This window comes from Spermophilus citellus (genome assembly GCF_964194105.1).
Source record: "Spermophilus citellus genome assembly, chromosome: 2".
Lineage (NCBI taxonomy): Eukaryota > Metazoa > Chordata > Mammalia > Rodentia > Sciuridae > Spermophilus > Spermophilus citellus.
Genome location: NC_138183.1, coordinates 166,661,680 through 166,674,814, shown reverse-complemented (window position 1 = coordinate 166,674,814; position 13,135 = coordinate 166,661,680). Strand labels below are relative to the sequence as shown.

General features: G+C 32.8%; 1 protein-coding gene across 2 annotated transcripts in view; it reads left to right on the top strand.

Annotated features, from left to right (window-relative positions):
• Positions 1–13,135, top strand: part of DYNC2H1 (dynein cytoplasmic 2 heavy chain 1) — a 387,437-nt gene that overhangs the window by 95,982 nt on the left and 278,320 nt on the right. For both annotated transcript variants that reach the window (XM_081279719.1, XM_081279718.1), the window contains exons 51-55: positions 371–484; positions 1,999–2,141; positions 4,538–4,622; positions 5,877–6,031; positions 7,525–7,662. In XM_081279719.1, coding sequence (XP_081135845.1) covers positions 371–484; positions 1,999–2,141; positions 4,538–4,622; positions 5,877–6,031; positions 7,525–7,662 — 635 coding nt within the window. The remainder of the gene's footprint in view (positions 1–370; positions 485–1,998; positions 2,142–4,537; positions 4,623–5,876; positions 6,032–7,524; positions 7,663–13,135) is intronic.

The window sequence follows — 13,135 nt, the reverse complement described above, 5'->3', positions numbered from 1 at the left end:
GGCAAATAGATGGGTATATTATGAGATCTATCTCTTGCTTGCCTTCTCTCTCTCTCTTTCTGTTTGTGGTGCTGAGGGTCAGTCCAGGGCATGGCACATGCTTGGCAAGTTCTCTCCCACTGAACTCAATCCTCAGCCCAGGAACTCTCTTGAATGTCTTTATTAGGAGTTAGAATTCGATCAAATGAAGGTTATAGATGTGGGTATGAAGTCATGTAGATGTGATAGGTTTTATATATTTTTGAACGGAAGGATCCAATAAGACTGATTATTTAATACAAAAATTGAAAAGTACTGTGTATGTAAAATGTGTTTTGAATTAGTGTATTGCAACCAAAGTGAAAAAAAGAAATTTAAAATGTTTCTGTAGGTGAAGTTCCTGGACTCTATACTCTTGAAGAATTAGAGCCCTTGCTATTGCCTCTTAAGGATCAAGCTTCACAGGATGGTTTTTTTGGACCAATCTTCAATTACTTCACATATAGTAAGTGACATAGAATTGAGTAATCAACTTAAATTCTGTTTCAGATGAAATAAATAGCATTTAATTTATACCTTTTTCTTTTTTTCTGGAACTTTTAGAAAGTAACATATAAATAATATATAAGCTAGCCCATGATGAAATCACCTTAGATTAATTTTAGCAAAGGAGAATGATGAAAATTTTAGCAAAGAAAAAATATTTCTTTGGAATATTTTCCTACTTTGTTTTCATGTGGTGAAATTATTATTATTTTAGTATTTCTAATCTTAGAAAGTAGTTGAATATTTAGATTGTGCCAGACTTTATAATTTGTTGAACTTTAATTTTTTCTTTGTTCTTTTTAGATATACATGATAATAGAGTGTATTTTGACATATTGTGTATACATGGAGTATAACTTATTCTAATTAGGATTCTGTTCTTGTGGTTGTACATGATATTGAGTTAGCCTGGTCATATATTCATGTACAAGGATAGGAAAGTAATGTCTGGTTAATTCTACTGTCTTTCCTATTCCTTTTATCTCTCCTCCCTTTCATTCCTCTTTCTATAATCCAATGGACTTCTATCCTTCCTCTTCCCACCCTCCCTTGTTATGGGTTAGTATCTTTTTAGTAATATAGAAGCAGTTTTATGTGTACTACAGAAATCTAAAATTGAAATAAATAATAATGAGGGAATAATCACACCATCCAGACATTACTATACCTCTATCCTTCAAGGATATCTTCCTGAATCAATCAATATTTATTCCTTCCTTTCTTTTCATCCCTCCCTCCCTCCCTCCCTCCCTTCCTTCCTTCCTTCCTTTCCTCCTTCCCTCCCTTCTTTCCTTTCCTCTTTTTCTCCTTTCCTTCCCTCCTTCCTTTCCTCCCTCCCTCCCTCCCCACCTCCCTCTCTTCCTTCCTTCCTTTCTTCTTTCCTTCCTTCCTTCCTTTCTTTCTTATTTTGGCAGTGCTGGGGATTGAACCCAGGGCCTCACATGTTATGCAGTCACTCTGCCACTGAACTACATCCCCAGCCCTCTGCATCTTTTGCCTTAGCATGCACACACAAATACACACAAAGTATTTTTTAACCAAATTTTGTACCATGGTATTATTTCATAACTATTTGTTTTTTAAGAAAAACAGCTCCTAGCCAGGTGAGGTGCATGCCTGTAATCCCAGTGGCTCAGGAGGCTGAGGTAGGAGGATCATGAGTTTAAAACCAGCAAAAGAAGTGCTAAGCAATTCAGTGGGACCCTATCTCTAAATAAAATACAAAAATATTTTGTATTTTTTGTCAAGTTCCCCTGAATTCAATCCCAGAACCCCCCCGCCTCAAAAAAAAAAAAAAAAAAAAGAAAAGAAAAGAAGAAAAAGAAAAGAAAAAAGAAAAAGAAAGAAAAACAGCTCCAAAAATAGTATGTTAGAAAATTTGAATCTCATGAAACTAAATCACATGTAGAATTCCTGATTCTATTATTATTCTTGTAATTGACAATAATTATAATTTTTAAATATATCTTTCAGGAATTCAACAAAATTTGCATATTGTGTTGATAATGGATTCTGCAAATTTAAACTTTATAATAAATTGTGAAAGTAATCCAGCTTTGCATAAGAAATGCCAGGTGTTGTGGATGGAGGGCTGGTCAGATAGCAGTATGAAGAAAGTAAGTTTAACGTTTAAACATGAAAATGAAAAAAACTCTTATTTTGTTTTGAAGTTATTGATTTTACTACTTGTCTTTCGTTTTTGTTTTAACATTATCTGAATTATGGCACTGAACATTTCTCTTATGTTTGAAGATATCTCTGTTTTCTTTTTCTTTTTATATTATAGTTTAGCTGAGAATATAATTTTAGGCTGAGAATTGTATATTCAATTAAGAACCATAAGGATAATTATACTTTAATTTTTTATGCCTTTAATTTTTTAGCCTATTGTAGGCTAGCCTAGAATTTTAAAAAAGCAAGAATTTTACCAATTAAAAATATAATCCTTTTTTTTTAAAGAAATGTGTCATGCTATGCTATACATTTGGAGGAGGAAGAATTTAAAGTGTGAACTCATAGCACTTTCTTTGCTAGAAGACTCTTAATTTGCTTCATTTAAATAAATAATAATTTTTAGCATTGTTCTTTGACTATTTATTCATTTCTTTATTTATTATAGTAGATATACAGATTCTAATAGAAATTATGTAGATTATAATAGAATACAGACAGAAATGCTAGTTGTGATTCAGCAAAGATTGTAATATGAGATAATACACAAAGTTTTATAGGCAAGATTGTATTTTTGCTATATTTCAATAAGTACATAAGAAGAGGAAAGGTATTTTAATCTGAGGATACCACATGAGTAGAGGCATTCATTCATTAAGAAGAAGTAATGTAGAGCTTGGATTGTGGCTCAGTGGTAGAGCGCTCCCTACCACGGGTGGGACCTGGGTTTGATCCTCAGCACCACATACAAATAAAGGCATTGTGTTGTGTCCATCTACACCTAAAAAAATAATTTTTTTTTAAACAATAGAAATTTATTAAAAAAAAAAGAAGTAGTGTTCTGTACACTGAAGATACAGCAGATGGGAGGATACAAAGATCCCTGCCCTTATGGATTTTTTACATTCTTGCCACAGAAAACTGTAGAAAGCTTTCTGTGATAAGAGTATTCCTGATGATTTTTAGGATCAGCAAGAAGTCTTTACCTGGAGAATAGTGATGGAGGAGGAAGGTAATGGGAGATGATGACAGAGAAGTAAGAGGAGACCAGTTAGGTTAGGGTTTTGTAAGTCATAAGGATTTTTAGGATTTCCTGAAAATTTATTATAAGAAGTTTTTGAGCAAAAATGTTTTGAGTCATGTTTTAATAGAATTACTCTGATTTCTGGGTTGAAAGTAGATTGTAGGAAGGAAAGGAAGCAATTACACACAATTATTACAGTAATCTAGATGAAAGAAAATGGTGGCTTGAGCTATGGGTCTAGTGGGGAGGTATAAGAAGTAGTTGGGATTTTGGATATGTTTTGTGGTAGAAACAATAGGATTTTCTCATAGATTCTAATAAGGTATAAGAAAAATTGAGGAGTCAGTAAAATATTCTCATAGAGGCTTAACTAGTCAGAAATCAGTGAAGATGGTTGAAAAAAAAACATAACTCTAGCTTAAGAAAGATAGCACCTTTTAATCTCTGTGTTAAATAGAGGATCTTTTGATTATGTTTTATTCAGTTTAAAAAAATTTAAAAAATGAGTTGTTTTTTTTTTCTTAATTACCTGGGTTACTTGTGTTTCTTTTGCTATCAATGTCCGCCATACCTGTGAAAGAAATTCAAGCTATTTTTCCTGATATTTCAGAGCCTTTATATTTTTCGCCACAAAACTATTTTCGTTTATATAGTATAGTCTAAAGTGATATTCTTACTAGGTTATCATATTTTCTTTAATAATAGGGTATTTGTTTATAAAACTTCATTTGTTTAATTGTGATGTTGGCAAAAAACTCAGCCATAGCTAGAAGAAATTTTTAGAATTGTCATTTATGAAATTATTAGTTATTAAACATGAAATTATTTTCATTCACTTGAATTATTTCTTATTTATGAATGCTAAGAATCTTCTGTACCCTGTTGTGCTATGACAGCATTTTATTTCTTTGATGCCAAATAAAGTATTTTTATTACTTTTATAATCATAAATGGTATTTTAAAATTCAATTCAAATTTTAATACCTTTTATTTCATACTGTCTAATAATTTTTAAGTGATATATTGGAGCTTTTCCCTGTGTGCCATTAGTTTGCAACCATTTAATGGTTGATACGTGTTATAATGTCTAGTAAATAATGACTTCTCTTTGTCTATAAGAAAAAAAATGCAGTTGATGCTGTCTTTTTGTGTTAAGGTTATTTGACCTTTGATTTTGGACCTACTTAAACTTTTTCATACTGATTTGAGTGCTGGGGATTGCTCCCAGGGCCTCTCACATCTAGGCATGCACTCTATCATGAGCCACATCCTGAGCCCTGACTTTTGAGTTTTAAAAAATTGTTGTATGTGTTTTAGATACCTGAAATGTTATTCAGTGAAGCAGATGGTGAAGATAAATATAGTGACAAAAAAGGAAAAGAAGAAAAGAAAAAAAATTCAGGTAGTATTTTTATGAAACCAATTTTATCTGATTTTTATTTATGAAATGCTATTTTTTTCTGTTCCATACCCATTCTTTTTTGACTGAGTAGTCTGAAGGTCCCAATTATATTTTTAGAGTTCTTGACTAGTAATCTAAACTTTTGATACTAGCTTATCATTTAGAAATGTCATAGAACTCAATTTAAACTCAGAAAATTTTTTTTTCTTTTGAATATGGCTACAATAATATTGAAAAGGTTTAGAGAAGTAATATAGGCATTTTTGTGGAACTATGAATAGCCTAAAGGATTGAAACATAGGATGTGTAAATAGTAGAGCATTAGATGAAGAGTAAAAGATTGGCAGGATCAGGTAATGAAGAGCCTTCCATATTATGCCAATTTTGTATTATAATTTATGGGTGATATTGAGAGATTTTAATAGGGATATAACCAGAGTCTTGTTTTAGAAACAGGAATCTCTGCGTCCATCCCTTTCTTCAGTTATTGGAAAATAGATTGGTATAGGAAAAAACTGAAGGCAATGAGACAACTTTAGAAGTCCATTGCAATAATCTAAGAGAGACATAATAAAAATTCTGAACAAAGGCAGAGGTAAGAATGGAGGGAAAAGAATGGATTTGCAGATATTAGGTGGTTATCTATATTGGACTTGATTGTCAATGATTGTAACATACAAGGAAGAATTAAAGAAGTCAGGGATGTCTGACAGGATTCTGGCTTGCAGAATTCATTGAAATTTGATTTTATTAACTCCAGTAGAGAATACAGAGGGAAATTAAGTCAGTGAAAGAGAAGTAATGTGTTTGATTCTGAATATATTGAATCGAATGTAAACTTATTCTCAACTTTTTGGCTTTTGAAATCTTGTTTCCCTCTGTATCAAATGGGAGTGAATAGATATTTGGTTTGGTGTCTTGATTCTACTCAAGAAATTGTATTTAGCTCCTTTTTCAGTTACATGTGTTATATAGTTCCAATTCTTTTATGTTAAAAGACCATGTATATTTCTTTTTCTTGCAGCAATAAAAATGTTGAGGGAAAATTTATAACAGCAGAAGATAAAGACCACTTAAAGTAGATAATTCTTAAGGAAGATGGGCACTGTGAATAGATATCTTAGAATGCCTGTGCAAAGATTATATTGCATAATTATAATTTTAAAGTGAAGTTATCTAATACAAAATAAATATTATTTTTGTAATTTTAATGAATCAAACATATAAGTAATTATATTTTCTATCTTTTTTTAGTTGATCCTGACTTTCTAAAGTCATTTTTACTAATCCATGAGTCCTGTAAAGCATATGGTGCTACACCAAGTCGATATATGACCTTTTTACGTGTATATTCTGCCATTAGTAGCAGCAAGAAAAAGGAATTATTAAAAAGACAAAGTCATTTGCAGGTACAAAATTGGTTATATCCAATGCTTTTATCTTTATCATTATTTGATTTTGATTTTAAATTATTTTATCATTTTTAGGAAGTCAAGTATTACATAAGTTATAATGCTATGTTCCCTGTGGCAAATATATAATGTACTGTATTAAAAGCTTTGAAAAAGAATTCCATCTCCCTGCCTATATTTCCCGGTAGATTATAATATAATAGTTTGAATTTTTTATTATTTATTATGTATTTTTATTATTTCTTACTTTACTGGATAGTATTTATGTATTTTTAAAGGTTTTGATATTGTTGTCCTTAAGTATTTTTTTCTATGAAATATTTTTAGACATTGAGTAATTCCTTTTCAAAGGTTATTATATATAGCATAATCTTGGTTATTATGAAATTAAAATTATATTTTTGAAGAAAATTTAAAATTACATTTGAGGTTGAAATTACATTTTATAAAGGAATGTTCTTATCCATGTCATTTCTCTTATTACATTCTGAACAGTTTCTTTCTATATTTCTTTAAGTTTTAAATTAAATGAATGCCAGCCTCTGCAACTGTCAGAGAGCATCTTCTCTCCCAAGTTTAACTTCTCTCTATTAGTATAATAAACTAGGATCCATATAAATTGACATAATTATCTTTGTCCTTCTTTTTAATGATGCACTTTCATTTATGGTAGGCCACTAAAGTATACATGATTTTGGCAGGGTTAATGTCTCGATTTAGTTCTTGACATTGTTTTTGGTAAATTATTTAAACTTGTTGAATTGCTGTTTAATTAGGTCATTGACAGTTGTATGTGTGCATATTAGTTAAATTAATATGAGAATAACCTGGCAGGATACCTGTCTTTTATGTTAAGTCATCAGTAAATATTGGTTCAATTTTTTTTCCATGACTTTCTCTCCAAATCTTTTGATTTATTAGGTGATAAACACCTAACTCATATTATAGGAGAAAAGGATATTTTTCCTGTCCTTCCTTGGATTAATCATGGGCAATGGATAGATACTATAATGGCTAGGTCTGGGTCAAATGACCACACAAAGTACAGGTGAATTATAGTCTCCTAGAGCCATATGTGAGGCAAACAGAAACAAGTCAGTTCCACTACAAAAAAAGAGTAACCTTTGAGTTCTTTTGCCCAGTGAGACTAAAAATTGGAAAAGGTTTTCTGAATTTTCCCTTGCTTTCTAGTTTTTTCCCCATCTAATACATTGAATGAAAAGTGTTTAATCAGTTTTTTAAGCTGTCTAATATATGTTTAACTTTAACTGTTTTTCCTTAAAACTTGGTGGAGTTTTTTTTTACTACAACTTAATAAGTATGATGTTTAATAAATCATTATAATTAGCAAAAAAAAAATCTAAGGCCATTTGTACTGTTTCTCATGTACCACTTACATGCTTGCTTGATTCTTTCTTTATAGGGATTTATTTGCTGTGTGTGTATAAACTTTTGTTTTTAATATTGCCATCAATATTTTATTAATGTAGGCTGGTGTATCTAAACTAAATGAGGCTAAAGCTCTTGTGGATGAACTGAACAGAAGAGCTGGTGAACAAAGCATATTACTTAAAACTAAGCAAGATGAAGCAGATGCTGCCCTTCAAGAGATCACAGTGTCAATGCAGGTAATGTTTGAGTGCAGAAGTGGAAAATATGGAATTAGACTGATTGTATTGTATACTTGATTTTCTACAGAAGAGCATGCTATTTTTCTTTATTGTTTAGAATCATACCCTTGTCTTCTCATTTATATTTATTTATCTAAACTTTTTTTTATTTTAAATTGGTATGGATTTGTCTGTAATTGATTTTTCTTTTTTTTTTTAATGTTCTGACAGTTAAGTTGATCTCTTTTTTATTTTCTTAAAATTCTCTCCTTTAGAATTTGAAAGTTTTCCATACTCTCAAAATTTATAAAATGTCTTTATTGTGTGATATTTTATATTTTAATCATATCTTACTTTTAGCCATCATTTTCTTTTGTCAAATACATTTAAAGGAGGTTTTTCAGTTTTTCCCCAAGTATTCTTGTTTTTCCATATTTTTTTAATTATTTGGTTTCTTTTCAATCATTTTTTATTTGTTCTAATTAGTTATATATGACATTAGAATGCACTGTGATACATCATACATAAATGAAATATAATTTCTCATTCTTCTGGTTGTACATGATGTACAATCCTATTGGTTGTATAGTCATTTATGTACATAGGGTAATAATGTCTAATTCATTCTATTATTCTTCCTACTCCTATATCACCTTCCCTCCCTTTACTCTTCTCTGTCTAATCCAAAGTACCTCTATTCTTCCCTATCCACCCCCCCACCCCGCCATTGTGAGTTAGCATCTGCATATCAGAAAAAACATTTGGCCTTTGGTTTATTGGGATTGGCTTATTTTGTTTAGCATGATATTCTCCAACTCCATTAATTTACCAGCAAATGCCATAATTTCATTCTTCTTTAAGGCTGAGTAATATTCCATTATGTGTATACACCACAATTTTTTTATCCATTCATCTGTTGAAGGATACCTAGGTTGGTTCCATAGTTTAACTGTTGTGAGTTGAGCCGCTATAAATGTTGATGTGGCTGTGTCACTGTAATATGCTGATTTTAAGTTCTTTGGGTATATCTGAGGAGTGGAATAGCTGGGTCAAATGGTGGTTCCATTCCAAGTTTTCTGAGGAATCTTCATTACTACTTTCCATAATGGTTGTACCAATTTGCCATCCCATCAGCAATGTACGAGTGCACATTTTTCCACATATCCTTGCCAATATTTATTATTGTTTGTATTTTTGATAATTGTATTCTGACTGGAGTGAGTTGAAATCTTAGTGTAATTTTGATTTACATTTCTCTAATTGCTTGAGATGTTGAACCTTTTTTCATGTATTTGTTGATGGATTGTATTTTTTCTTTTTTTTTTTTTTTTTTAATTATTTTATTGTTGGTTGTTCAAAACATTACATAGTTCTTATTATACCATATTTCACAGATTGATTCAAGTGGGTTATGAACTCCCATTTTTACCCCGTATACAGATTGCTGTGTCACATCAGTTACATTTCCATTGATTTACAAATTGCTTTTCTAGTGACTGATGTATTCTGCTGTCTATCCCATTCTCCACTGTCCCCTCACCCCTCCCCTCCCCTCCCCTCCCCTACTCTCTCTCCATCCCCTCTACTATAAATCGTTTCTTCCACTTATATAATTTTTCTCCTACTCCTCCTTTCCTCTTATATGTAATTGTGTATAACCCTGAGGCTCACCTTCCAGTTCCATGCAATTTCCCTTAACTCTCACTTTCCCTCCCGCCTATCATCCCTGTTTAATGTTATTCTTCTTCTCCAGCTCTTCGTCTCTACCCTGTCCTTGGTTACTCCCCTTATATCAAAGAAGACATTTGACATTTGTTTTTTAAGGATTGGCTAGCTTCACTTAGCATAATCTGCTCTAATGCCATCCATTTCCCTCCAAATTCTATGATTTTGTCATTTCTTATTGCAGAGTAATACTCCATTGTGTATAAATGCCACATTTTTTTAATCCATTCATCTATTGAAGGGCTTCTAGGTTGGTTCCACAATCTTGCTATCGTGAATTGTGCTGCTATGAACATCGATGTAGCAGTGTCCCTGTAGCATGCTCTTGTTAGGTCTTTAGGGAATAGACCGAGGAGGGGAATAGCTGGGTCAAATGGTGGTTCCATTCCCAACTTTCCAAGAAATCTCCATACTGCTTTCCAAATTGGCTGCACCATTTTGCAGTCCCACCAACAATGAACAAGTGTACCCATTTCCCCGCATCCTCGCCAGCACTTGTTGTTGTTGGATTTCTTAATGGCTGCCAATCTTACTGGAGTGAGATGGTATCTTAGGGTGGTTTTGATTTGCATTTCTCTGACTGCTAGCGATGTTGAGCATTTTTTCATGTACTTGTTGATTGATTGTATGTCCTCCTCTGAGAAGTGTCTGTTCAGGTCCTTGGCCCATTTGTTGATTGGGTTATTTGTTATCTTGTTATCTAATTTTTTGAGTTCTTTGTATACTCTGGATATTAGGGCTCTATCTGAAGTGTGTGGGGTAAAGATTTGTTCCCAGGATGTAGGCTCCCTGTTTATCTCTCTTATTGTTTCTTTTGTTGAGAGAAAACTTCTTAGTTTGAGTAAGTCCCATTTGTTGATTCTGGTTGTTAACTCTTGCGCTATGGGTGTCCTATTAAGGAATTTAGGGCCTGACCCCACAGTATGTAGATCATAGCCGACTTTTTCTTCTATCAGACGCCGTGTCTCTGATTTAATATCGAGCTCCTTGATCCATTTTGAGTTAACTTTTGTGCATGGCGAGAGAAAGGGATTCAGTTTCATTTTGATGCAAATGGATTTCCAGTTTTCCCAGCACCATTTGTTGAAGATGCTATCCTTCCTCCATTGCATGCTTTTAGCCCCTTTATCAAATATAAGATAGTTGTAGTTTTGCGGATTGGTTACTGTGTCTTCTATTCTGTACCATTGGTCCACTCGCCTGTTTTGGTACCAGTACCATGCTGTTTTTGTTACTATTGCTCTGTAGTATAGTTTGAAGTCTGGTATCGCTATACCGCCTGATTCACACTTCCTGCTTAGCATTGTTTTTGCTATTCTGGGTCTTTTATTATTCCATATGAATTTCCTGATTGTTTTATCTATTTCTACAAGAAATGCTGTTGGGATTTTGATTGGGATAGCATTGAACTTATAGAGAACTTTTGGTAATATCGCCATTTTGATGATGTTAGTTCTGCCTATCCATGAGCAGGGTATATTTTTCCATCTTCTGAGGTCTTCTTCTATGTCTCTTTTTAGGGTTCTGTAGTTTTCATTGTATAGGTCTTTCACCTCTTTTGTTAGATTGATTCCCAGGTATTTTATTTTTTTGGGGGATATTGTGAATGGAGTAGTTGTCCTCATTTCTGTTTCAGAGGATTTGTCGCTGATATACAGGAATGCATTTGATTTATGCGTGTTGATTTTATATCCCGCCACTTTGCTGAATTCATTTATTAACTCTAATAGTTTCTTTGTAGACCCTTTTGGGTCTGTTAGGTATAGAATCATATCGTCTGCAAATAGTGATAATTTAAGTTCTTCTTTTCCTATTTTTATGCCTTTAATTTCTTTCGTCTGTCTAATTGCTCTGGCCAGTGTTTCGAGGACTATGTTGAACAGAAGTGGTGAGAGAGGGCATCCCTGTCTTGTACCAGATCTTAGAGGGAATGCCTTCAATTTTTCTCCATTCAGGATGATGCTGGCCTGTGGCTTATCATAGATTGCTTTAACAATGTTGAGGAATGATCCTGTTATCCCTAATTTTTCTAGAGTTTTGAACATAAAGGGATGCTGTACTTTGTCGAATGCCTTTTCTGCATCTATCGAGATGATCATATGGTTCTTATTTTTAAGTCTATTGATGTGATGAATAACATTTATTGATTTCCATATATTGAACCAGCCTTGCATCCCAGGGATGAATCCTACTTGATCATGGTGTATAATTTTTTTGATATGTTTTTGAATCCGATTCGCCAGAATTTTATTGAGGATTTTTGCATCTAGGTTCATTAGAGATATTGGTCTGTAGTTTTCTTTCTTTGAAGTGTCTTTGTCTGGTTTAGGAATCAGGGTGATGTTGGCCTCGTAGAATGTATTTGGAAGTTCTCCCTCTTTTTCTATTTCCTGAAATAACTTGAAAAGTATTGGTGTTAGTTCCTCTTTAAAGGTTTTGTAAAATTCTGCTGTATACCCATCCGGTCCTGGGCTTTTCTTAGTTGGTAGTCTTTTGATGGTTTCTTCTATTTCCTCTATTGTTATTGGTCTGTTTAGGTTGTCTATATCTTCCTGACTCAATCTGGGCAGATCATATGACTTAAGAAATTTATCGATGCCTTCACTATCTTCTATTTTATTGGAGTATAAGGATTCAAAGTAATTTCTGATTATCTTCTGTATTTCTGAAGTGTCTGTTGTGATATTGCCTTTTTCATCCCGTATGCTAGTAATTTGGGTTCTCTCTCTTCTTCTCTTCGTTAGCATGGCTAAGGGTCTGTCAATTTTATTTATTTTTTCAAAGAACCAACTTTTGGTTTTGTCAATTTTTTCAATTCTTTCTTTTGTTTCAATTTCATTAATTTCAGCTCTGATTTTAATTATTTCTTGCCTTCTACTTCTTTTGCTGTTATTTTGCTCTTCTTTTTCTAGGATTTTGAGATGAAGTATGAGATCATTTATTTGTTGGTTTTTTCTTTTTTTAAGGAATGAACTCCAAGCAATGAATTTTCCTCTTAAAACTGCTTTCAATGTGTCCCATAGATTCCGATATGTTGTGTCAGTGTTTTCATTTATCTCTAAGAATTTTTTAATTTCCTCCTTGATGTCTTCTATGACCCATTGGTCATTCAGTAACCTATTGTTCATTCTCCACGTGGTGCATGATTTTTCCTTCCTTCTTTTATCGTTGATTTTCAGTTTCATTCCATTATGATCAGATAGGATGCATGGTATTATTTCTACTCCTTTATATTGTCTAAGAGTTGCCCTGTGACATAATATATGATCTATTTTTGTGAAGGATCCATGTGCTGCTGAGAAAAATGTGTAACTACTTGATGTTGGGTGGTATATTCTATATATGTCAATTAAGTCTAGGTTGTTAATTGTTTTGTTGAGATCTATAGTTTCCTTATTTAACTTTTGTTTGGAAGATCTGTCCAGTGGTGAGAGAGGTGTGTTGAAGTCTCCCATGATTATTGTATGGTGGTCTATTAGACTCTTGTACTTGAGAAGAGTTTGCTTGATGAACGTAGGTGCACCATTGTTTGGGGCATATATATTTATGATTGTTATGTCTTGTTGGTGTATGGTTCCCTTGAGCAGTATGCAGTGTCCCTCTTTATCCTTTTTGATTAATTTTGGCTTGAAATCTATTTTGTTTGATATGAGTATGGACACTCCTGCTTGTTTCTGCAGTCCATATGAGTGGAATGATTTTTCCCAGCCTTTCACCTTCAGTCTATGTATATCTTTTCCTATCAAATGCGTCTCCTGTAGGCAAC